We start from the raw sequence: 27,387 nt of genomic DNA, 5'->3' as shown, positions 1-27,387 counted from the left end.
TCTAGGGTACCTGTCATGCGATACAGGCATCATGGTCCACCCCTAAATAGTCATAGATTGGCTTCTTCTTCTTTTTTTAACTAGCACAAATGAGCTCTTTTTCCACTATTCTTCCGAGTTTCACTATTTTTTGTTTTTTGGAGTGATCCTAAGCCAATTTCAACGCACCTTGTGCATTCTATGGATTAAAACACAAGATTGATGTGATTTTGCACGAATCAAAGCTCTGGTGGACCATTTTCAGAACAACAAAGAAAAGAAAAAAGAGGTAAGTCTTCATATATATTTTTAAAATCTTGCTCGAAACAATTACTTCAAAATTACAACACTAGATCAACCATATCTTGCTAGATTTGTGGCCGATTTGGTGTTGTTTTTATAACTTCCCCCCCTTTTTAATAACGTAGCTGTTTTTTTTTTTTTTTTTTTTACATAAAAATCAGCAAAAAATCATTTTTTTTATAAATATTTTGAATGTGGATTGTTATGATACATGTACAATGAACAGATCTACAAATGCATGCCGATCACTCTTTCTAATCGTTTTTTTTTTTTTTGAAAAATTTTCAATATCAGCTGAATTTCGGTTGAATAGTGACTGTGAAGAAAAATCACCAAAACTCCCTTCTTCTTATTCTTCTTTTTATTTATTTATTTATTTATTTAAATATTGAGTGAGGATGGTTGGAAAACATGTAGAATAATTAAATCTACAAATGAATGCCCTAGATCACTCTTTTTATTTTTTTTCAATTTCGACTGAATTTCGGATGAATAGTGCCTGTGAATAAAAATCACCAAAAAATGTTGTTTTTCCTTTAATATTGAGTGTGGATGGTTGGAATACATGTAGGATGATTTTAATATACAAATGCACACCTTAGATAATTCTATTTAATATATTTTGTAATTTTTTATCCTTTTAATTTCAGATGCATAGTAGCTATGAAGAAAAATCACCAAAAAAAAAATGTTGTGCACTTGTTATGTGATTTTTTATTTTTATTTTTATTTTCATTTTTTTTTTAAAAAAAAACATCTCCTGAAGTTTCATTGAAAATTTCGATCAATTTCCCAATGTTTCCCAAAATCAGTGATTAAATTACGCAATACATCCGATATTTTCCATGCAATACCCGATATGTTTCTGTATCCCAAGGGTGCGATATATCTGTTGATATCGATACTGAAAACACTACTTGTACATATATTGTATTCTAGAGTGAAGTGAAGTTGTGTAAAGATTTCTGTAAGGTTCTAGAAATCCCTAGAAGTATCTTGAGCTATTTTTATGTGGAATTCTCTACAACCTTGACTCTTTCTAGACATTGGATGAGTGCCACTTGGCACAATCTTAGCCTCGGATTAGAAATAACAGATTCCTCTTAGGGCTATATGAGGGGGAGACCACTTAATTTGTAGATCACTCAAGCATTGTAAGCTTGTTCTCTTTTGGTGCATTACAAGTTCACCTTCACTCTCACTTGTGTTCCCTTAGCAATAATCTCTTGCATTCTATTTCTTACAAAGTTCTTAGTAGGGTAAGTGGTAGGAGGGCCGACTCAAGTAGTGTTACAGCGTTACACAAGTGTCGCACAGGCGTCAAAGCCAAGGAGTCGGCGAGTCCGTGAAAACAAGGTGGACCCAGCCATCAAGATTACATGGTGAAAAAATGAGGTTGGTCCATTCATGACATAAGCCACACATGCATGTTGAATCAGATAGTTGGCAGGTCTGGTTAAACCATCCGTTGTTTCATACAAGGTGGCCTGCTGATGAGTGGACAAGCCTATTTTTGTGCTAGATGATCTTCATGGTGGGGACTCACCTTGTGCATGGCTCCGATTTCCTACACGCTTGACATGTTGGCACCTCAGCTCAGTTGCATGCACATGCAATCAGTTGTAGGCAATCATAACTCATTTAATCACTATTTATCAATTATGACCTATTATTACCCTTACTCTTAAGTTGGCCTCAATTTTGAATGATGATGATCAATAATAATAGGGAAAAAGCATCCCAATTCAGATGGTTGTTTATGGCGGTATATAGCCTGTGCATTCCAAATTGTAGGAGTCTCTTTTGGGCTGAATTAAATCAAGTCAAAGCCAGGTATAATCTCCCATGCTGTGTTGGGGGAGACTTCAACGTCATCGGATTTGTACAAAAAAAGTCTCCTGCAGGATGACGTACGAGAAGTATTAAAGACTTTGAAGAGTGGGTCAGACAGAATGAAATGATTAGCATCCCTATTGGAGGAGCAAAATTCACCAGGTTGAATGGTAGGGAGAGTCCAGTATTGGCTAGACTCGACAGATTTATGATGTCTCCAGAATGGGCAGACAAGTTCCCAATGACTTTCCTTCAAGCTCTTCCCAAAACAGGTGGCAGATCATCGCCCAATTCTCCTACAAGGGAAGACTCCTGGGGTCCTAAGCCATTTAGGTTCAACCTCGCGTGGCTGGAAGAAGAGAATTTTGCAGATATGGTGAGAGGATGGTGGCAATCATTCGAAGTATCTGGCTCGGCTGGTAACAGATTGGCCCAAAAACTTTAATTACTCAAATCAAATCTGGCAGCGTGGAAAAAAGGAAACTTTCAGCAAAAGAATGGAAAAGACCGACAACATAATCAGGGAAATTGATGATCTAGAAACCAGAGAAGAAGCTGAATCACTATCGACAGAGGACCAGCTGAGGCGATTAAATCTATCGGCGGAATATCCCAAATTACTGAAGCAAGAAGAAATCATGTGGAGGTAAAGATCTAGAGCCACATGGCTTAAGGAGGTGACAGACACAGCCTTCTTTCATGGCATAGCCAGCGCGAAGGCGAGGAACAATCACATCAGCAGCATATCAGTTGATGAAATTAGGATGGAAGACAAGGAAGGGGTAAGTTCAGCCATTGTAGAGTTTTTCTCCAAGTTGCTATCTAGAGAAGATTGGCCTAGACCCACACTAGATAACTTACATTTCAGAAAAAAATTCACAATCAGATAGAATATCTAGAAAGTCAGATTTCAGAGGAAGAAATAAAGGAAGCAATAGATGCTTTGGGGGGTGGCAAGGTGCCAGGACCATTTCCTATCTGTTTCTTTCAAGTATTCTGGGAGACGGTGAAGAAAGATATGGAGGAGTTCCTGCAAGAATTTTATGTCAGGAGGCACATTCCTAGAGGCATGGGGACCACATTTATCGTTATCATTCCCAAAAAAGAAGGGGCAGAATCTCTACTCGACTTCAGGCCCATTAGCCTAATTGGCAACCCATATAAAATCTTAGCCAAGGTGATGGCAAGCAGATTTAAGAAGATCTTACCTTCGGTCACATTGGAAAATCAGGGTGCTTTTGTTGCGGAAAGGCAAATCTTAGATATTGCTCTTCTGGCCCACGAATGCATTGACTCCAGAGTCCAGACACAAGGAAAGGAAAAGTGGTGCGGTGTGCAAGCTAGACATTGAAAAGGCATATAATCAAGTAGACTGGGGATTCTTGGAATACATGTTGAGGCGGATCGGGTGCGGCAATAAATGGATTAGATGGACAATGGAATGCGTCTCATATGCATCCTTCTCGGTATTGGTTAACGGATCGCTCAAAGGTCACTTCAAGGCATCAAGGGGCCTCAAGCAAGGTGACCCACTATCACCCTTATTTATTTAGAATGGTGGCAGAGGTGCTGAGCAACATGTTATCCATAGGGGAGCAGGTGGGTTTAATATCGGGGTTTCATACGTCAAACATTTGGCCCTCCATATTTCACTTGGAGTTTGCGGAAGACACTGCCTTTTTGTGATGCAGAATCGACTAACGTAGACAATTTGAGGAAAATACTGGATTGCTTTGAAGAGATATCAGGATTGAAGATAATGCAGCCAAGAGTGAGATGCTCAGGATCAGCCTGTCAAAAGAAGGACTAGCAACCTATGCAAGGATATTCAGATGTGGGTCTACCACTTTGTTTGGGAAAGCCACCAAAACACTTGTGGAGCAAGGTGATTGAGAGGTTCTGATGGAAATTATCTATGTGGAAAGGAAAACATCTATCTCTTGCGGGGCACATCACTCACATAAAAGTGGAACTTTCCAATTTACCCTTATATTTCATGTCTTTATATAAATGCCCCAAATCAGTATTAGACAAACTTGAAATATTGCAAAGGGATTTCTTGTGGCAAGGGGCCGAAACCAAACACAAATTCCATCTTATGAAATAGTAAGAAGTATGTGCACCTTTGGCCGAAGGGGGAGTGGGTTTAAGGGATCTTTTTCGGACAAATGCGGCATTGCTTGGCATGTGGCAATGGAGATTTGGAGTAGAAGAAAACAAGCTTTGGAGGAAAGTAACTGCTCAAAAATAAGGCTTGGAATAGAGGGGGTGGTAAATTAACAAGTCATCTCACCACCGTGCATTGAGCAAATGGAAAGCAATCCTGTCACTATTTCCCTTAGTTGTAGCCTCTTCCTCCTTCAACCTTGGGAATGGATCTCGAATTCGTTATTGGGAGGACCGATGATGCAGAGGCAAAACGTTGGTAGAATCCTTCCCCTCTTTGGTGTCTGTTTTAGCAGCAAAGAACATAACAGTAGATAGATGAGTTTCATATGAGGGTGTGAGGGTGCTTGGTGCCCTTCATGTAGGAGGGGTCTCTCAGACGTTGAAGCTAAAGAATATGCAAGGATGCTTATGTGTATTCATCTCTACGCTCCCTCCCTGGAAGAAGCAGATTCTTTAATGTGGCCAGCAACGTCGTCTGGGTCTTTCTCTGTAAAATCATTTTATAACAAGACTCTTGAGTAGTTTTTGTAGAAGTTGTAGAGAGATGAGAAAGGAGGAGAAGTTGAGAGGGAGCTAAAAAATCATGAGCCTCCTCATTTTCTTATTATGTTTATATGTAAGCTTTTCCCTATTTACAAATTACATCATAACCCCTTAATAAATATAAAATTACACATAGCATATTTACAACTAAACCCCTACATAACAAATAAATGTTCCAACACTCCCCCTCAAGTTGGTGTATGAATATCTATCATATCCAACTTGCTCGAAATCTCTTGCAACATAAGAGAATTGAGCGCATTTGTGAAAATGTCAGCTAAATTCTCAGTTGATTTAACAAATGGAGTGCACGGCGTTCCGGAGGAAATCTTCTTTCAAATGAAATGGAGATCTACTTCAATATGTTTCGTCCTTTTATGGAAGACTGAATCAGATGCAATGTGGATGGTAGATTGGTTATCACAGTAGAGAGGAGTAGCAAAGTTGACAGGGAAACTAAGCTCTACCATAATAGATCTCAACCATAGAATCTCACAAGTTCCCTGAGCCATAGCCTGATATTCAGTTTCCGTACTGGATCTAGACACCATTGACTGTTTTTTACTTCTCCAAGTCACCAGATTACCTCCTACAAAGGTACAATAGCCAGAAGTTGACTTTCTGTCAGTTGGACACCCTACCCAATCAACATCAGAATATCCAGTAATATGAACATGTCCATGATTAGCATAGAGAATACCGCGTCCTTGAAAAGACTTCGAGTATCTCAGTATACAATATACAAGATCAAGATGTGACGATTTCGGTGAATGCATGAACCCGCTAACAACACCCACATCCTGAGTGATATCTAGCCTTGTAATAGTTAAGTAGATCAGCTTCACAACCAATCTTTGATACATGCCATGGTCTGTTAGACTATCACCCTCAGATTCATATAAAGAGTGCTTTTGATCCATAGGAGATGAGGCAGGGCGAGTACCAAGCTTAACAATCTCATTTAGCAAGTCTAGAGTGTATTTTCTCTGAGATATAAAGATACCCTTGGATGAACGGGCAACTTCAAACCCTAAGATGTATCGAAAAGGACCAAGATCCTTTTTCAAACTCCATGCTCAGCATCTGTTTGACATGTTTTATAAAGTCCAAATCATCTTCGGTGACGATTATATCATCCACAAACGTGTATAATGGTTTGGCTCTCTTGCCGAGTGCGAATGAACACAATATGATTCGACTGGCATCGCCTAAAGCAAAATGAGAGAAGTGCATAACTAAACCGGGCAAACCACACTCTTGGAGATTGTTTAAGGCCATAAAGAGCCTAATGTAGGGGCATTTTCACACTGGGCTCGAGTGGGGTTACTTGTGAGATGCAAGGGCACACTCAGGGTGGGCGGCCCGTGTGAAGCAGGTGGCTCGTGTGAGGCGATACTCATGTGATTTGGGGCCTACGAGGGGGGTTCGGCCGAGGTCCTAACCCATAAGATGTGGGGCCTGGACTATGAGATGAAGGGATTGATTCGCCATTTTATAACAGTTCAAGCTTTTAGAGCAAGTGGTTAATTGTCCTGCATCAAATTGGTATCAAAGCGGGAGGTCTCGTGTTCGAGACTCCTCACCGGGGGTGATTAATGCAAGGGCATTTTCACACCGGGCTTGAGTGGGGTTGCTTGTGGGATGCAAGGGCACACTCGGGGTGGGCGGCCCGTGTGAGGCAGTACCCATGTGATTTGAGGCCCACGAGGGGGGTTCGATCGAGGTCCTAACCCATGAGATGTGGGGCCTGGGCTATGAGATAAAGGGATTGATTCGCCATGCTCTAATAGTTCGAGCTTTTAGAGCAAGTGGTTAATTGTCCTGCATCAGAGCCTTTTTCAGCTTACACACTTTCCCAGTCTCCCCCTTAAGTTGAAACCCAGGGGAAAGATCCATATAAACTTCTTCAATTAGATCCCCATGAAGGAAGGCATTCTTAACATCCAATTGATATAATGGCCAAGAAAGATTGGTTGTTAAGGAGATGATCAAGCAAACTAAGTTCAATTAGGCAACAGGAGAGAAGGTCTTGTTATAATCAAGACCATAATTTTGCATGTATCATTTAGCAGTGTTTTAAATATCGACAAAATCAGCCAATATATCCAACGATATATCTTGTATCCCACCTGTGAGATACGAAACACACATGTAATGTCGATATATCCCACCTATTTGATCTTGTGAGCATTTTTTTTTTTTTTTTTTTTCGATCTTCAATCCATGTTTTTATTGTAAATCACGTTAAACCAGTTTCAAATGGTTATAAATTTATGATTCTTCATGTTTTCCATGAAAAATCATGGATTTGGAACTTCGATTTCAAGATTTGGGGGAGATGTCTCAAGTTGTGAAAAATTGAGAAAAATCGAAATTTCTCAATTTCTCACAAATTAGTTGCAATCTTTGTATCCAAACACAAAATTAAACATGTATGTAACCTGATCTAGTGATTCTTTTTTTGCTTTTGAATGTATTGCTTGTGTTTCCATACATGTCTTCTTATGTATATAAATTATATGAATAGACTTTGAATATACTTGCATCAGTTCAATTAGAAAGTGCATATATTAGGACCCCATACAAAGGAACTCATATTATGTGCACCTTTTTTTTTTTTGATGGAAGTGTGTATTGATGTCTTTTTCAACAATTCCTGAAGTTCCAATGAAAAAATCGACCAATTTCCCAACGTTCCCATGTTTCCCAACAACAACGATACATTATGTGATACAATTGATATATCCCCATGCAATAACCAATATGTATCTGTATCCAAAGGGTGTGATAAATTATGCGATAACGATATTTAAAACATTGCCCTTTAGCAACTAGACATGCCTTGTAACGTTCACTAGATCCATCAGCCCAATACTTGATAGAATACACCCACTTGCACCCCACAGTGTGCTTACCCACAGATAAGGAAACAAGATCCCACGTGCCATTCTTATCAAGGGCAGCCATTTCTGCCTCCATCGCTTGCTTCCATGCAGGAACTACAAGTGCCTCAACAACTGATTTGGGAATAGAGGAAGAGATGGCAGCAAGGAAAGCATGATATGTAGGAGAGACAGAGTCATAAGAAACAAAGTTAGAAATAAAATGCAAGGTTGGATGATGGCTATGATTACGGGAAGCAACATGAGAGGGGGGATGAGTAATGGAAGTAGGACTGAGAGAATTACTTGATGTAGGAAGAGGGGTTATTGGAAGCATTGTTGGTTGTCTCGACTTTCTATGAACAGAGGTGAGAATCTACTTAGGCGCCTTAGGAGGAGGAACAGACTGGTCACTAACCACAAGCATAAGGAGCATGCGGGGCAACTAATTCTGGAAGATTAGACATGGTAGAGAAAAAAAGGACGATCTTCAAAGAATGTGACATCCATGGCCACAAAATACCTTTTAATGCATGGATCATAACACTTAGCCTTTGTGTTGAAGAGAGTACCCAAGGAAGATGCATTTGATGGAATGATTGGCAAACTTGTCTCGGGATGGACCCAGAGAGTGAATAAAACAAATGCACCCAAAAACCTTGGGAGGAATACCAAAAAGAGCACAACCAGGCTTAAGTGTATGAAAAGGAGTCTTGCCATTTAAGACACGAGAAGGCATACGATTAATTAAATAACAAGAAGTCAACAAAGCAACAAACTAGTATGATTTAGGAACTTTCATTCCAATCAGAAGAGGGCGAGTAACTTCTAGAAGATGGCGATTCTTGCGCTCAGCCAGTCCATTTTGTTGCGGAGTGTAAGCACATGAGAACTAATGACGAATGCCATTTTCTTGAAGATAAGATGTGGAACTTTGAGATATATACTCATCACCATTATCAGACCGAATGGACTGAATATTGCAATCATACTTAGTCTTAATCAGTTGATGAAATGACTTAAACAAGTGCGGCAATTCGTGACGCCGTTTCATCAAATAAACCCAAGTAACACGAGAAAAATTATCAATGAAAGTCACACAAGTATGAAAAACCATCAATCGAAGTAACAGGGCTAGGACCCCAAATATCATAATGTATTAAAGTAAACTTTTTATTAGAACGATGTGAAAGTGCAGGAAATGAGGTTCGAACATGCTTGCTAAACGGACGCGTTTCACATTGGAAAGAAACACTATTCAACTTATTAAACTTAGGAAGAAAAATTGGAAACTCTTGAAAGAATGTGACCAAGTCGTGCATGCCATAAGGCAATCGACTCTAACTCGACTCAAAACAATGAGAAGCGCAAGTAAAAGAACTCGATGAAGCATCACCCCTAGCAGACAGCTCCCCTTGATGCAGAAAGTAGAGACCACCGCACTCATGGCCCACACCAATAGTCCTCTTCGGATTCAACTCCTGAAAGATGCAATGAGAAGTGAAGAAAATCACACGGTTGGGACTTTTGTAAGGCTATGAATAGAGATCAAATTTACACGAAATTTAGGAACATAGATAACATTGGACAAGGTGAGATTAAGACAAAAAGAGACAGAGCCAATGGATTCTACAGGAGCAGAAGTCTCATCAGTTAGACAGACTAGACGGCTACAAGTAGAAGAACTAGATGGAATGAGACAAGTGTGCTCACCAGTCATATGATCTGATGCCCCCGAATCAATAATCCAAGTTGCAGGAGTGGAAGAGTCATGGAGTGTAGTATCTATGGTCGCAATTAAGGAGGAGGCAGATGGTTGTGAAGCAGAAGAGGCAGGAGGCACGAACTGGGTATGAAGCATCTGAAGGCGCTGAAGATCAATAACATTGGCTCTAGTCATGGTAATTGATCCAACTGATCGGAGACAAAAGATGTCAAGAGGACGACCACCAGAAGAGTCGTATATGGTCCCGATCTCATCAGAAGTAGCAACATGAGCAGTAGGACGTCCATGTAATTTGAAGCACCGATCTCGAGTGTGTCCGAACTGATTACAGAAGGTGCACATAAACCTGCCATGACTACGGCCTTGTCCTCTAATAAAACCTTCTCGAGGATCTGAACTACCACTTCGGTCACCAAATGGGACAATGGTGGAGGTAAATGCAGTCCTTTCCTGAGTAGCAGCGGGGTGCTAACATGACCCGCCTGCGGGCCTCCTCAGTATGAACAATGGAATATGCTGCCCAAAGAGAAGGAAATGGAGTTGTAACAACAAGTTGGGTCCGGAGGGTCTCATATTCACTATTCAATCTAGCAAAAAAAAAATAAAAATAGGAAAGTGCTTCATCTTCTTGTATCCTGATTGGGACATCACGCGCATACGGATGCCCCCCTACGCACGTACGCAAGGAGGAGGGCCCCACCATTGATCTGGATCGATGACAACGTCCAGGGAGGGCCTCTTAGTTGGAGGACTGCGTTTTGGTTCGTTAGAACGAACCCGATAGTCATGTGAATCCCATCATCGGTTCTCATGATCATGGCCCACTATTCTAATTGATCTAGTACTTTGGGTTTTGCTTATTATTGTTATTAGGAATATCATAGACAGTTTAGATTGTTTTGATTAGTTGTTATTTTTTATTACTTCGTTTCTAAGTAATAGGTTGTGCACATGGCGCGAGTTTTGGGGTATAAGGTTTTATTATAAATAGGCACCCCTTATAGTATTTTTTTTCCTCAATGAAGATTAATAAAATTGTTGTGTTTTTTGGTTCTAAATTTCTAAGTTGTGGAGTTTCAATTGAGTATGAAACCCTCCCTTCCTCGAAGGGCTGACTACCGTGGTGCGAAGCCACACCTATCTCGATTCGCCCCCACCTCCCATCCATATTTCTCTTCTCCTACAAGCATTCCATCTGCAAATCCATCAATATTTGCAGGTGTTTCTCCATCTATAGCAGACTTCAAGAATCTGGCCCTACAGGATGGCTAAAACTTCGACAGAGCACCACGCACAAACCGTAGATCGGATCGAGCTGAGATTTAGGGGTTTTGGAGTCCATCCTTGGCCGATTAGGGCCAAGGTGGCCTTTTTCTTAATAGTGGGCCCCACACATGTGCAGCCGGGATCACACACGTGCGTCTGGGCCATTGTTGCTGTCCACACATACAGTACTTCTCTGGTTTGTCTCTCTCCTCTCTTTCACCCCTCTTTCACCCCAAATCCCTAACCCTAACCTTAAATTATTCAAATCTCCAATTTTACGCCCTGTCTTCAACCTTAGGGTTCCCCGAATTGAAATCTGTGAACCCCTTGGATTGGGGAATTATTTCTTTGCATGTGTGGATGAATTTACCCTCCTTTGATTATTGTTTGGTCTATAATTTTAATTGATCCAGCTCTAGCATGTGTAGGCCTAGATCAGCATAAGATTCCCCTTGATTGAGTGTTTGAACTTTTGTGTGAGATGTGGAATTTTGTGTAATTGTTTTTGAACTAGTGTGATCTAAAGCCTAAAAATCTCGCACATCATAATTGAATTTCATGTCCTGCATCATATCCTCACAATCTCTGCATTGCGGCTATTTGGAAGCTCACTCAAGGGTTGCACATGACTCAATTCTTCCCAACGACTCTTTAGTGCACCAAAATATTCAGTAACTAACAAATTCTCTTAGGTGAGAGAATAGAGTTTAGTGGTCAACTGAAAAATACGAGGCTTGTTAAATATGGTCCCATATGTCTCATTAAGGGATTTCTACAGATTGACAGCAGAATCATAGAAAAAATAGGAAGAGGCAATACCCAGTTCCATAGAGTTGAGGATCTAACATATAACAATAGCATTTGAGGAATCTCATGCGTCAATTTGTGACAATTGTGACGAATCACCAGACTGATAAGTAGACGACCCCTTGGATGTGCCAGTAAGAAATCCAAGTTACTACCTGCCAATAACATACATGCGGACATCTCGAGACCACAAAAGAAAATTGTTCCCATTAAATTTTGTGGAGGTAATTGAGAGGGGGCCCTCTGAGCTATATCCAGATGACTTGGATTCTATGGATATGTGAAGAAGAGTGGACAAAGATCAGAAACTGAAGTAGTATGAGCAAAACTAGCAATAGGTAGATACACATAGATCCAGTGTATGTTGGACCTAAAAAAAAAGGGTCCTACCGGCCCACCTTTTTGCTTAGAAAAATGCATAAAAACGTCGCGAATATGCACAAGGGCAGCATTCCTTGATAGATCATCAAAAAATGGTCCATAATGAGTGGATCCTAAGGATTAAAAACCATTGATTTAGAAGAAATCCGAGAAATTGACGATTTAGAGCTGTTTTTAAGGGGGGGAAGGGAAAAATAAGAAGGTAAAATCCATTAAAAAAAAAATAATAATAATAATAATAAATAGCAACCAAATCCAGAAAATTATGAAAATAAATGCCCATAATTCCTCTCATGTGTAGCCACACCTGGTGGTGTGGATCTCGACCCAAATCGATCCGTACGGGGTTGTACGGCTAATGTCAGCAGCCCCCTACGTCAGAAATCCTTCGGGTTTCGACGCTCCTTGTGTATAGAGCCTCAATCTCACGTAGAACTGATCGAACAAATCTCTGATACCAAGTAGCTTTTGTAGAGGTTACAGAGAGAGATGAGAGAGAAGGAAAAGTTGAGAGAGCTCAAAAAACGTGAGCCTCCTCTTTTTCTTATTCTGTTTATATATAGGGTTTCCCCTGTTTACAAATTACATCATAACCCCCTAATAAATATAAAATTACACATAAGACTAGTTTGCATATTTACAGCCAAACCCCTACATAACAAATAAATGTTCCAACAACTCGCCCCTCTCGAAATGCGGCAAATAATCCGATCACAATTGATTTCTGGCTTCATGGAGCTCCCTCTAAAATTGCAGCGTTCACATGGTTGGCGGGAAGGAAACAAATCCTAACCTTGGACAATCTTCAAAAGAGAGGAATGTACCTCCCCAACATATGCCTCCTTTGCATGCATGACGCCGAACCGGTAGATCACCTTCTAATGCACTATCCCTATACAAGTCAGATTTGGGCCCAGATATTGGGAGCTTTCGAAGTGCAATGGTGCAGCCCTAAGTCAGTGCAGCAACTATTATGGGTGTAGCAGGAAGTGCATCTCTCAAAGGACAGGCTATCCCTTTGGAGGTTGAGCCTGCTAGCATGCCCGTGGAATATATGGGGAGAGCACAATGCTCGTTGCTTTGACAATATCTCCAAGTTGTGGGAGCAGAAGTTTTGGAAGATTGAGAGAGACATCATAGAATGGGCTGTGGTTATACTTCATATTGACATGAATGTAGCTCACTCTATTTTGTATCTTTAATCTTCTGTTATTTGTTTCTGGCTGGCTAGTTGCTGGACCATATATTAATAAAAATCACCATTCATAGCTCTTCAAAAAAAAAAAAAAAGAATAGGGCCATTTCAATAGTTAGACGAAATAATGTGGGTGGTGTTAAAAAGGTCAGCTGTTGACAACGGAATTTGTTTGGCACTTCGAGGGGGCTCCTAAAGAAATTAGAATGAGAATCAGGTCATTCAAAAAGATTATGATCTATAGGTGTAGAACAAAATAAGGTCCAAGAAAATGATTAGGAACCATGGTCGATTCTAGAAACCAGGTAAAAGAGGAAGGTTGATGTCTGGCAGTCATAAAACTTCGGCCAATCTACCTTTAAAAGGCAACCCCAATTAATTGGGAGAAAGGTTAAGATGATGATAACGATGTATCAAATTACATCATTAGGGTCGAGCATTATTTCTCCCTTATCTTTAAGCCAAATTTCAGAGGAAACAAAAATGACTGATTTCTGGCCTCGTAAAACTGAAGGCAATACATATCGTCCTCAGTTTTGCAGAGGTCATGGTGCAGCTAAATTTGTTTCTTGTGAACATAAAACGAAGAATAAAATATAGAGCTAGAACAAGCATAGAGGAACCATTCATAGAATAATTAAGGCCTCATACCTCCTTTGTTTTATCTCCAGAGACAACTTTACCTTTCGAATCATATGCCTCAAACTTCTGCAACATCATGGACGTAATAATTGTGATGAGCTCTCATAAGATGTGACAAATGATAAAAATCTAGCACCGTTTTTTTTTCTTTTCAAAACGATGTTTTCGTAAGGACAAGGCAAGCACATGTAAATACCATATACAACAATTAAATTATGTGGCTGTAAATCAGATATGCAGAGTTCCAAAACACTAGCTTAGAAATAACTGTTCGGGATAGAGACAAGCATAGAAAATTCAAGTGCAATCATCGAACCTGCTTAGCTAGGAACTCTATCGTAAGCTGTATGAATGCTTTATTGAGGTCATTTTTATCAATCCCAATCTGCAAAACACAAAGCACGTCTTAGAGATGACAAAGGATGAATCAAGTAACATTCTCCTTACTAGCCAGTTATGAAATGCCAATGAGGCAGAAGTGAAGCTTATTGGGAAAGGGATGTGCATGATAATCGTCATCTACAGAAGCTTAGTCATGGAAGGGAACAATGCAACTAGGAGCACTATAAAGCGTTTCTCACATGTGTCTAAATATATAGACACACACATAGGAGGAATGCTAATATCCAACTGGCTGGAGTTAACAAATAAGTTTTTTTTAACGAATAACTGAGACTTCATTAAAACAAAAGAGGGAGATACAAGAGCCCAAGGGCCAGCAAAGGCTTATTGGGAAGCCCTGTATCATTTCGGTTTCAAGCCAGGCCAATATGGCCTCCAAAACCTTGCTTGGTGGAAATGGACAACACAAGAATGAAAGAGGTGACACAATCCAGGTGCGTTTTAAGACTGGTTCTTGTATCAGGGATCCTTCCTACTTAGTTTGATATTACTAACATAATGGAGTTTCAGTTAACTATCAAAAAAGAAAAGAAACAATAAAGCATGTCCCATCGACCTTGATGATGTGAGAGAGAGTTCTCTGCCAAAACATTTATCATGTTTGGTTGCTCTTCAAAAAAAAAAAAAAATCTCTGGTTACTCAGTAGCCTACACCTATGTTTCATTTTCAACATAATGCTTCCTATGACACTGGAGTACTACTACTATTTGTCCACGGAATGCAATTCAATCATCAAAAGACCCAAATCTCCCACTTACCATTCGAGCTCGCAATGTTCGTATTTTAACAATCGGCTCAACCAATTCCCAGTAAACAGAACTCCATACAGATTGTCTTTGTTTGATTTCGTTCTTGAGGGCCTACAAGTATCGAACCAAAATATTACAACATAAACATCAAATAGCTGCCATTGAATACTGAATTTATTCATGAAACGTAAGCAAGACAGGACGGGAATTGATGAAAATTAAAGAGACAAAAAATCCAGTTATAAAACAACTTACAGAGTACATATTCTCTGTAACTGCTTTCCTTAATGCTGTCTTATCCCCGTTTGCCATGAGAATGTTTATCTGGAAAAAAAACAAGGCAGAATTAGATGGTATTACTATTAAATGCATTAAATCTTATCATTAAAGGTAGAATGATTAACAAAAGGTGCACACCTCCTTGTATAATTGCACTGCCTCTTCATAGAACTTGTGTTTTGAATACCCAGATTTTTTCCTTAATTTGGCAATTGCGTAAGCATTCTTGAGCTGTGAGAAAGGAAACAAAATAAAATGTTACTGATACACACACACAAATCATAGTATAGCAATACGCATACACACACCACAAATGCATGTAGAGAAATGAGAAATCGTCGGCTACATCCCATGTATGTGGTGGCAACTGTTACGGGGGCCATAATGGCCATTACAGAAAAAGTGGCCTGTAATGGCCGTTACGGGGCCGATACAAATTTTTTTCAAAAAAAAGGGGGGTGGTGGGGCCGGGGGCGTAACGGCCATTACAGCCTGTATCATAGCAGTAATTACAGTTGAATACCTTGATATAAAAGAAAACAAAATATATATAAAAAAAAATTACAAGCTATGAGCGGCTGCATGAACCAAACACAAATCCCATTCACATGAACAACAAAGCCAAAATCTCTCAACGCGTAAGCTCTTTGATGCATTTACTTCTACACTATTGATAATATATCTAAAGCATGAAAAAAATCCAAGTAGATAAATTATCTTAGCAAAGAAAAAGCATACAAAAGGTGAAAATTTCAAGTACATGAATCATCTTAGCTAAGAAATTTGGAAGGACTAGTTTCACACCAGCAAGAGAAAAAATAATACCTCCATAATGATGTCCTCCTTTGTTCTTCTCCAACCACTTCGAGTGAACCATCTAATCACAACAAATTGAACTGATGGTAAGGTACAGAGAATGAAGTTAACTGTTCACAAGGCAAAGAATATAGAAAGTAAGATCTATCTACAAACCAAGATGCACATGAACATGTGTAATGGATTTTTATTTTTTTTTTGAAAGATGAATATTATTGAAAGGCAAATCCAAAGAATGAGAGACAAAGCTAACTACAAAAAACTAAAAGAAAGTAGAAACAAAAAAGCCCCTGAACCTCAAGACCGAACCCAGAGGAAATAAAGGAGCCCAGTCCTTGATAAACTGAAAAATTTTACAAAGGATCCCACTGATAGAATCTTTCTTGTTATCAAAACAAAGACTATTCCTTTCTAACCAAATGACCCAAAGAATAAGAAGTAAGCTACTGCAATTACCAGGTATTGCATTATGCATGGATTAAAACTAGAAAAATAAGAAGTATAGCTATTGCAATTCATAGGAAATTCAGAATGCACAGCATCTCAATATCAGTCTCAACAATCTCCAGAGCTCCCTTCCCTCTTCTACCTTTTGCAGTCTGCATTTTGCATTCAGCTATACCCCAAACAAACAACTAGAACTGAAGTTATAAGAGTAGGACTTGGGTTCATCTAGCAAATTGCTTAACTACACTTTTAAATGTGAGTGCAAGACTCTTCATCAAATTGCGAGGATGAACTGACCACAAAAATCTGGAACTCGTACCATTTGCTTAACCTTATGTTAGAAGGCACATCATACTTTAGATGGCATATGAGGTATCATCTGTCCTGGGCTTCTGATCTCAACGTCTTTTCAGTGCTACAAAAATTCATCTCCTACAAGAAAGTGGGGGAAGTTGAACAACTAGTATGAAAAAATTTCAATGTTTATCAACAAAAACAAACTCATAGGGGTCATTTGGACTCTTGGTATACCGTAAAGGCCGTTATGAGGCCATAAAGGCTGTTACATAAAGGTAACGGTGGCAACCGTTACACGTTATGGGGTTGTAAAGTCCATAATGTCCGTTACAGAAAAAATGACCTGTAAAGGCCGTTACATTCCCCGTAACGGCCCATCATGCCCCCTGTAAAGGCTGTAATGGCCCCGTAACAGTCTGTTACAGGGTCGATATAGGTTTTTTGAGTTTTTTTTCAATAAAAAAAGAAACCGTAACAACTGTTACAGCCCCCGTAATGGCCATTACACCCTGTATTGTAAAGGTAACAGTGGTAGCTATTACAGCCACCGTTACCATTACAGAATACCTTGTTTGGACTGGGGGCATTTGGATACCTTGAATATTTCAATTGCCAAGTATTGCAATGCCTGGTTATTGTAATTGCTACGAATTATAATTTCTTTGTCTGAGCAACCTCTTGTAGGAGGCATTGTGCTCCTTGGAAACTATAATGCCCATGTTCGGTTGGCTTACAAGTTTGGAATTGTGTGTGGTGTATTGTTTATTAAGTGTTCAAATTAAATTAACAAAGTTTTGCCCACTCTATCACTTGATCAACTACACTCTCATATATAAATTGTATATCATGCGATCAAATCGACAAGTGGATTGGATGTTGCCCAATTGAGCAAATTTACAAGTATGATCCACAATGGTTAGGGAAATGAAAGGCCCATATTGATTATACCGTGGTTAGATCATTGATCTGGACCGTCCATCATGTGGTTCTCACCCTTCATCACCCACACTGTAAAAAATCACTTTTGTTGGAAGATCCTAATATTCAATTCAATCGTTAGTGAAATGTGCACCCATATCGATCAAACTACAAATGGTCTGATGATTGATCTAGACTATCCATCATCCACCTTTGATTACCCATCATTGTCAAAAATCACTTTTTTCTCGAATGATTAACTGCCCATTCAATGGTTAAGGAAATGGACGATCCAAATTGATCATATTGCAAATGATCCGGCCATTTACCTAGAGTGTCCATTATGTGGGTCCCACCCTTTTTTATTGCCCATCCCTCACAAAAAAATTGCTCCATTAGATGATCCTAACCGTCCGTTCAATTCGTAAGGAAATGGATAGTCCATATTAATCATCATTAGTGTTTTAAATAGTGTAGTGTAGCCTTACCCCTCCATAGCGTGTAGCTTGAGCTACACGATACTTAATATTTTAAATTAAAATAATAGGAAAATATGATAAATAATATATATATATATATAAAGAGCAAAAACAAAAAGAAAAAAATAGGTGGCACACATAGGTCCGCAACTAGGCCATACAAGTTGGATGCGATGTCACACACACACCAAAGTAGGCTGCACACGACAAATGTTTATAAAACAAGCTTATTCTACAACGTAACATAGAACTGGCATCCCAAAGAGGAAAAAATGGAAAGACAAAACAACATCACAAAGTGGAAAAAAGAAAAAGAAAAAAAGACAATATATACTCTAAATCAATCAAAATAAAATAAAATTTGATTACTTGAGGTTAAGAGTTAGAAATGTATCTTTACTTCTCTTCCAAATCAAGCAAAATCGCAAATCTCAAGCTCCACAGTCATACGGACGTGAAATGGGGGAATTCTGATTTCTCCTTTGTTGGGGTTCACCGCTAGTAAAATTCTAGCCACATAATCCTCTCACAGGTCCGATCAAACCCCTAAAAAAATTTCCCTCATGGTTGAGTGGGCTGGGAGAATCGAGTGGACGAATTTTTAAGGGGGAAGAGTCAATGCCAGATGTAAGGTTTTGAAATGAAAACCCCTCTTTCAAAGGATGAGTTTTATTGTCATGTTATGTTTGTGTGAGTTTGACACCATTCAAAACAAAGAAAAACTCCTCAATCATACATTTTCATGGGCAAATACAAATGGCTAAAAATGTTATATGGTGTGATAATAGAGATATGCTCTATCCACAATATTGACCATAGTTTGGATGGTCCAGATTGATCTAATGTAGTGCCACGTATGATGGGAATGAGTCACCACCATTTTCAAATAGGTGTTGAACTTAGATAGAAGAAACAATTTTAAAAAGGAAATTTCACGTGGCATACGCTACCTGCGCTACACATTACGCTACATGACCTGTAGCATACGCTACTGGGGAAATGCGCTACATGCATACGTTGCATGGGGTTTTAGCCATGCTATGAGCATTACTGAAAACACACTAATCATAATACAATGGTCTTATCATTGATCTAGACTATCCAGCATGTGGTCCCACCCTTAATTGCCCACCCCTCTCAAAAAATCACCTTGGTTGACTGATACTAATCTTCTAATCATGCCTAGGAAAATTGATGGTCCATATTGATCATGCTACAAATGTTCCTATAATTAATCTTTGATATCCAAAATGTGAGTCCCAATCAATTCAAATGATCCTAACCTCCAATCAATGTGAACATGGAAGGATCCATATTAATCATACTAAAATGGTCCAATCATTGGTCTAGACATCCATCATGTGGGTCCCAACCTTAACTCCCCACCCCTCTCAAAAAATCACTTTGGATTAATGCCTCGGGAAATTGATATTCCATATTGATCATGCTATGGAAGTTCCAATGATTGATCTATGACATCCATCATGTGATTCCCGCCCTTGATTGCCCATCCCTCTCAAAAATCAGTTTGGTTGGATGATCATAATCTCCAATCAATGCCTAGGAAAATGAACAGTCCATATTGATCATACTACATATGGTCTGATCATTGATCTAGACCATCCATAATGTGGTTCCCACCCTTGATTACCCACCTCTCTCAGAAATCATTTTGGTAGAATGATCCCAATCTTCTAATTAATGCCTAGGGAAATTGATGGCCCATATCGATCATGCTATAAATGTTTTGATCATTACTCTATGACATTCACCATGTAGGTCCCACCCTTGATTGCTCACCCTCTCAAAAAATCATTTTGGTTGGATGATCCTAAGGTCCAATCAATGTCTAGTAAAATGATCGGTCCATTTCGGTCATACTAAAAATGGTCCAATCATTGATCTAGACATCCACCATGTTGGTTTGCTTAGGAAATTGATGGTCCATATCAATTATGCTACATACGTTTCAATCATTAATCTATGACATCCATCATGTGGGTCCCTTGCTTGATTGCCCACCCTCTCGAGAAATCACTTTGGTTGGATGATACTAAAATCAACTCAATGCCTAATAAAATGAATGGCCTATATTGGACATCCTAAAAACGATCCAATCATTGATCTAGACGTCCATCAAATGGGGCCCACCTTTGATTGCCCATTCCTCTTAAAAAAATCACTTTAGATTGGTGCTCCTAGCCCTCCAATCAATAGTAAGGGAAATGGACGGTATATATTGACCATACCACAAACAATGCCATCATGGATTCAGAACCTCCATTATGTGGGCCCCACAATGTCATTGCCCACCCCCTCTCAAAAAAACAACTTTGGTCCAATAACTCTAAGGCAAGATTTGGGGAATCCTTGGTGGGTATTGGAGTGAAATTCGATATCTTTTTAGAAATCAAAGGGACCCATTTTTTATAGCATTGCAATGTTCGGTGGGAATTTAAATAGATGGGATTTTTTTATCCCATCATCCTCAAAACACCATAATTGTAAGGGTAGTGAGTATTAGAATACTCGAGCATTCAAATTCCCCCAGTCTAAAGAAACAACCCATGGACATTTCATTGAATAGTACACCCGACCGACAATTAAGAAAGGGTAGTTAAATGCAAATTAGATCGATTTTAACAATCCTCTCTTTGATCAAATGAAAGGAGCATTCCAACAATCCTCCATCAACACGAGAGATTACTGACAAGTTGCAACACTTATCTTTTCTCCCAAATAAAGGTACAAAGCACAAATTGTATCCTTTAATCTCCAAATAGCATAATTATATCACGTGTAATATTAGCCTTTGTAGGCTAAAAACAAAAGAGATGCCCAAAAGCTAGTGAAAGGACAAAAATGCCATTGATATTATTAATTCACACCATAAGTAGGATATTTTCATCATCTCTAATTGTTTAATATACCACACAAGCAAAAGAACAGAACTATTAATCATGTATTATAAAGCAAAACAATAGAAGTACTAACTCTATCAACCATACGATTATAAGATCCACATGTGTTGCCAAGTAGGGTCCACACATGTGAGGTGTGATCAGGTGGGCCCACTTGGGACCTTTTGCAATTCCCTCATAAACAAGGCCCGATTGCATTAACTCCCACATTTTGGAAGAACTCGCCTTTGTCTAGTTGAATTATTGGCAAAAGGCTTCGTTCGTGAAAGCCTTTGCCCTTTGGTGGTGCTTGCACTATTGGCGCGAAAGAATGATGGTAGTTGGTAAATGTGTCTCGATAGCCATGCTATCACAAGATAACGATAAAGTATTATTTACAATCCCATGTCTAAACGCTTGCTAGACAAGGGTGGGCATCTCTCTCCCAAATGTTTCCTTTGGTGTGGCCCACCTGAATCATGAGTCAGCCTTTTTTCTTTTTTGCCATGGGCACAATGTAGGTTTACACATCTACTGGTCAGAGTGGGGATTTTACCTACCACATTACAAGGAGACCATAAAAAAAAAATAATAAAATAAAATAAAATAAATAAAAATCGAAGGTAGGTTTTGTTGATGCACATTTATGCACCCTAGTTTGTCAATCACGTGAGTCGTTGTGTCGTGAACAAGGTGTCCCGTATCGGTATTGGTTGGCGTAACGGTGACCTCCAAAACGGATACGGATACGGGGGCGTAACGGCCCGTAACGGCGCAAAAATTTTTTTTGCCAAAAAAATATGAAAAAATATGGATTAAATCCGGAATATTCTAAGCATTCCAAATATGCATTCATTTATAAATTGGAACATGTTTATGGTGGTGTAACGGTCCACTCTTTAGTGAGAAGTTGTATCAGACTGTCTGATGAATTTATGAACCAGATAACCTGAATTTGACTACAAATTTCATATATTTAATTTTCTAACTATCTACTATCAATGATAGATATATTAGAATGAATGTAATATGAAAATATCTTACATTTAGGTGTTTGCAATTATTTTTGAGGGCCAAAATTCATGCGTAAATAGAAAAAAAATATAAAATGGCACCCCAAATATGTAAAATGCACATTAACATGTTCTACTATGATTAACACATCATATGGCATCATTAAAACAGCAAAAGAATCATTAAAAAATTATTTTTCTAATTTTAAAAAAAAGTTCATAAATAAATGCGTAAATAGAAAAAAATAAAAAAAAATATAAAATGGCACCCCAAATATGTAAAATGCACATTAACATATTCTACTATGATTAACACATCATATGGCATCATTAAAACAGCAAAAGAATCATTAAAAAATGATTTTTCGAATTTTCAAAAAAAGGGCCGAAATAAATGCGTAAATAGAAAAAAATATAAAAAAAATATAAAATGGCACCCCAAATCTGTAAAATGCATATTAACATGTTCTACTATGATTAACACATCATATGGCATCATTAAAACAGCAAAAGAATCATTAAAAAATGATTTTTCGAATTTTCAAAAAAAGGGCCAAAATAAATGCGTAAATAGAAAAAAATATAAAAAATATATAAAATGGAACCCCAAATCTGTAAAATGCACATTAACATGTTCTACTATGATTAACACATCATATGACATCATTAAAATAGTAAAAGAATCATTTAAAAATGGTTTTTCGAATTTTCAAAAAAAGGGCCAAAATAAATGCGTAAATAGAAAAAAATATTAAAAAAATATAAAATGGCACCCGAAATCTGTAAAATGCACATTAACATGTTCTACTATAATTAATACATCAAATGGCATGATTAAAACAGCAAAACAACCATTAAAAACTGATTTTTCGAATTTTAAAAAAAGGGGCCAAAATTCATGCGTAAATAGAAAAAAATATTAAAAAATTATTAAATGGCACCCCAAATCGGTAAAATGCACATTAACATGTTCTACTATGATTAACACATCATATGACATGATTAAAACAACAAAATATATTAAAAAAGTATAAATACCTATTTTTGACGAATTTCTGAAAAATGGCCCACCGAGCTTTGATTCAAAAAAATCTATAATATAATGTGTTTTTCTATCAAATACCTAGCTAAGGTTGGTCGAAATTAGTAGTAGAAGGAGTTAGAAACAGTTTGGAAGCAAGAGGTTTCAAAAAAACAGCAAAAACAGAGCTTAAAAAAAAAAAAAAAAAGTTACCGTTTCGGGCCCGTAACGGCCCGTTACGCCCGTATCGGTCCCGTATCGGCCGATACGGGTACAAAAAATCGAATCGGCCGTTTCGGCCCCGAAACGGGTAACGGTTCGCACCGTTACCGTTACGTATCGGCCGATACGGCCGATACGTAACCGATTTGGCATACCATGGTCGTGAAGTCAGTTGAGCCTTTGGAAAGCGAAGACCGAAGACACAAGCGAAGCGGAAGCATCAAGGCAGCAAGAACAGGTAAACAGGTGACCTTGGTGACCTTAACCCTGACCCAAAACAACTCTCTCACCTTTAGATGATCTTGACCCAATAGGAATAAACAATTGATCATCCCTTAGCCTTAGGAGACTAAGAAAAAAATGATAAACAAGGCTGGAAGAGGTGCGAATCTGTTGTGTGCAAGATAAGCCCAAGCAACAGAATTCGATAGGTGTTCGATGACATCGATCGAGAGTCAGGAATGTCCATCAATTAAACTGGATTTCTCCCTGAAATTCTCGATGACATCAAAAACTGGTCCAGATCTGTCCAGCAAGAAAATACCATATTTGTTTGGTTTCTTCGATGACATCAAAGGCATTCGATGACATCGATAGAGCCATTTTCTACCCGTTTTTCCATTGGAGCTCGAACTTTTTATAAAGGGCATTCGGTTCTTGGGCATTTTCATGGGTTTTTGGAGCAATAGAAGGTATGGTGTTTCCATATGCATATCCCTCATTCATTGCTTCTATTCCATTGAGTTCTAAATCATCTCCTTTGAAATTACAACTTTAATGAGGATTCCAACCTCAACATTGAGATATACTTAAACTCATCCATTTTCTAGATCTTGGACTTAAGCAATCTTGGTAAACCTTTGTCCAAATCATCTAGGAGACCTATCTCGTTGAATCCCCTATGATAAACAACTAGCCACTAGTTGTAGGAGATTCAACCCACTCCCATCACCTTAGTCATCTTGAAGAAGCATCAAATGCAAGGAGATTGATCATGGAGCTGAAGCAATGGCAAAGTTGTAGCAACATGATCGGGGGAGTATTGGGGAGTTGATTGAAACACGGGAGAGCAGAGATCAAGCAACTCAAGAGGCGCAACAAGCGGGGCTCAATCAGACAAGTGAGTTGTCATTTTTAGAGTCCATTGTTGTGCTCCTTCCTTGTGTAGGTTGGAGTACAAGAGTTTGTGTTCAAACTCACCTAGGTTCTTTTGTAGAACCTTGTCCTGTGTGGCCTAAATCCATGGTTCTTATGTAGGACCTAGGTTGTTAGTTAGCCGAAAGAAAAACCAACTCAAGCCCTTATGTAGGCCTTCGGCGGGAGAATACATGTCGGGTTCTTATGTAGGACCTTTGCTCTTGTGTATGGCATAAATTCCTAAATTCTTGTGTAGGACCTTGGCTCTTGTGTAGGGCCTAAAGAGTTGGGTGCTTTGGTATGACCATTGTCCTCGTGTAAGACACAAACTTAAGTTCTTATGTAGGATCTTTGCTCTTGTGTAGGGCATAAAGAGTTAGGTGCTTTGGTAGGACCCTTGTCCTTGTGTAGGACATAAACTTAGATTCTCGTGTAGGACCTTTGCTCGTGTAGGGCATAAAGAGTTGGGTGCTTTAGTAGAACCCTTGTCCTTGTGTATGACATAAACTTGGGTGCTTGAGTAGGACCATTGCTCTTACGTAGGGCATAAACTTTAGAGTCCTTGTGTAGGGCCGTAAAGGTTTGAGGTGAGCCTGATTTAAAACCTCTCATAGTGAAATCTGATAAACTCTAGGAGAGAGTGAGTCCGCCGGGAGTAGAGTAGGCACGTAACCGAACCACTATACATGGTTGTGTTTGGGATTGTCATTTGCGCATCTGTTTAATTATGCTTATGTGTTTAAATGCTTAATTATGTATGCATGATTAGATGAATGCTATGATTGATAGGTAGCATATCTCACACACACATGTACACTATGTTATAGGCTAGTTGCTTAACTTGCATATCTATTGTAACCTATGTGATTGGACCCTTATTGGCTTGGAAGCCTTAGAATTACATTGCTTAATTTAGTTTAATTGGCAACTAGTTTAAACTAGGCAATTAAGTTTTTAATTGTCATAATTTTTAATTGGTCCTAATCACTCCCCCTCTAGGACTTAATCTACATTCTATAGCTCCGCCATATTCCGCACTTAAACACATTGTGGCCCTTTACCGCAATTTCGGGTTTACCCTTGATTCTTACAGGAACCACCGTGATGATTATATAAACTCCACTTAATCCATTAAATGTGATGCCAATATTTAGGGATGGGGCCCAAAAACTTGGCCCATCCGTGATCTTGGGGGGGGGGGGCGCAAGGGAAGTAGTTCAGAGGGTGAGCATTTTCATGTATATTGTTTATAATCATGTGGCCCACTGGAATTATGAATGGGGCTGATTTTTGGGCCGTGGAACTAACACGATATGACACACGTGATGGTCAGGTTGGATTTCATGTCAATGCCAAGGTGGAGCCACACAAGTCGCGACCCAGTTTTCCAAGAATGATAGGACACCCACCCTCGTGAAGTGTGCATACGCAATAACTGTTCTTGAGACCCACCCTTTATTTTTTAGTGGACCAAGCATGCTGTGTATGTGAGATCTACCCCGAGCATTAAATATGTAATCCTATGTTACATCGATGGACAAAAAATCAAGCTGACTTATGATTCAGGTGGGCCACACCAAGGGAAACAGTAGAGATAAAGACATCCATCCGTGATATTTACAGGGCCCGCCGTGATGGCTATATAAAATCCACTCCAACCATTAGATACCACACCAAAACTTAGGCCTTGGGCCCTAACATCAAGCCCATCCATTATTCAGGTGGACCATATGGACGAAAGCAATTTGGGGGGTGAAGGTTTCTTATACGCTATTTCCAATCATGTGGTCCATCGAAAACACGGACGGGACTTACTTTTGGGCAATGGGCCTAACATGGGGTGACACACCTGGTGGACGGGGTGGATTTTATAACCACCAGTGTTCGAATTATCCCCGATATTATCGAAATATCTCTGATATTATCTTTATCTCCAGCTCAACGATACCGATAACACTTGTAGCAATACTGATAACGTTGGTAGCGATACCAATAACGTTGGTAGTATCAGAAATTCCAAGTGTTAGCAATGTATCGCTAAGTATCGCCAACGTATCAATATCGCTAATGCAGTCGCCAATATTTTCAAATATGTAAATTCTAAGTGACACTTGTATTACCAATGCATCAATATTGCCAATGTATCGCCAATATTTTCAACTATGTAAATTCTAGGTAATGCTTGTATCATAAGTGTATCGATGATATTTCAATAGCATCGCCAACATATTGATATCATCAAACTTTTGTTTATTAGAAAAAAAATTATTTCATTTTTTTTTGCATGGGCATATGGTTGTATGTAGTGTTCAATTTGTCATTGATAATATCTTGATATTATCAATATCGCGACATGCGCAGTATTGAAATCGCGATCTTCCATTTCCTTTCCAATTGTTGATGATTTCTTGGTGAAATATCATGTGTTGTTGATATTTTGCAATATTGATGGATGTTTGAATGGAAGGTTGGATGGTTAAATAGGTCGGATGGGATGGTTGGATTGATTTCTTACAACAACACATGCTTTTAAGGCCCCTATTGCAATTTTTTTATTTTTAAATATGAAGTATGTACATTTTAACGTCTCCTGAAGTTTTGCTGAAAATTCCAACATTTTCCCCATGTTTCCCCGCATTTCCGGTTATCAGCAATATCAATATTGTTTTTGTATCCCTGGCCAACGAAACTTGTAGTGATACCGATACCACCATGTTGGGGTCCACTCAAGCCGGCAACCCCTATTGCGTAAGTGAAGTAACTTTTCCCTCCTTTACAAACATCAAAGCCATCAAAATTTGAAAACTCTAGCAGGTTGGGCCAGGCTGACAGGCTCTTGGATGTCTTATAGTCCAAGCCCAACCCGATTTCAAAATAGGCTTGAAATTTAAGCCCGAGCCTTGCCCTCAAGCCTGATACTTCAGCCCAAGCCCAGCCCGAGGCAGGCCAGGCCAAGCCCGAAAGCCTTATGGCCAAACCG

At 39.0% G+C, this 27,387-nt stretch overlaps 1 protein-coding gene across 6 annotated transcripts in view; it reads right to left on the bottom strand.

Annotated features, from left to right (window-relative positions):
- LOC131226157 (uncharacterized) overlaps positions 1-27,387 on the bottom strand; it is a 44,390-nt gene that overhangs the window by 1,882 nt on the left and 15,121 nt on the right. For 3 of the 6 annotated variants that reach the window (XR_009161658.1, XR_009161660.1, XR_009161659.1), the window contains exons 6-11: positions 15,983-16,034; positions 15,296-15,388; positions 15,134-15,202; positions 14,888-14,989; positions 14,043-14,111; positions 13,736-13,792 (exon numbers count right to left, since the gene is read on the bottom strand). Coding sequence is in view for 2 of the 6 variants with exons in the window: in XM_058221875.1 (XP_058077858.1) it covers positions 9,106-9,190; positions 13,736-13,792; positions 14,043-14,111; positions 14,888-14,989; positions 15,134-15,202; positions 15,296-15,388; positions 15,983-16,034 (527 nt within the window). In the remaining 4 variants the exon portion in view is untranslated. Of the gene's footprint in view, positions 1-9,105; positions 9,191-13,735; positions 13,793-14,042; positions 14,112-14,887; positions 14,990-15,133; positions 15,203-15,295; positions 15,389-15,982; positions 16,035-27,387 lie in introns of all 6 variants that reach the window. The other 3 variants (XM_058221875.1, XM_058221874.1, XR_009161661.1) reach the window with 2 other exon arrangements.

The sequence above is a fragment of the Magnolia sinica genome, chromosome 14 (genome assembly GCF_029962835.1).
Source record: "Magnolia sinica isolate HGM2019 chromosome 14, MsV1, whole genome shotgun sequence".
Lineage (NCBI taxonomy): Eukaryota > Viridiplantae > Streptophyta > Magnoliopsida > Magnoliales > Magnoliaceae > Magnolia > Magnolia sinica.
Note: the sequence above shows the minus strand (reverse complement) of the source record. Positions and strands in the feature narration are given on the sequence as shown.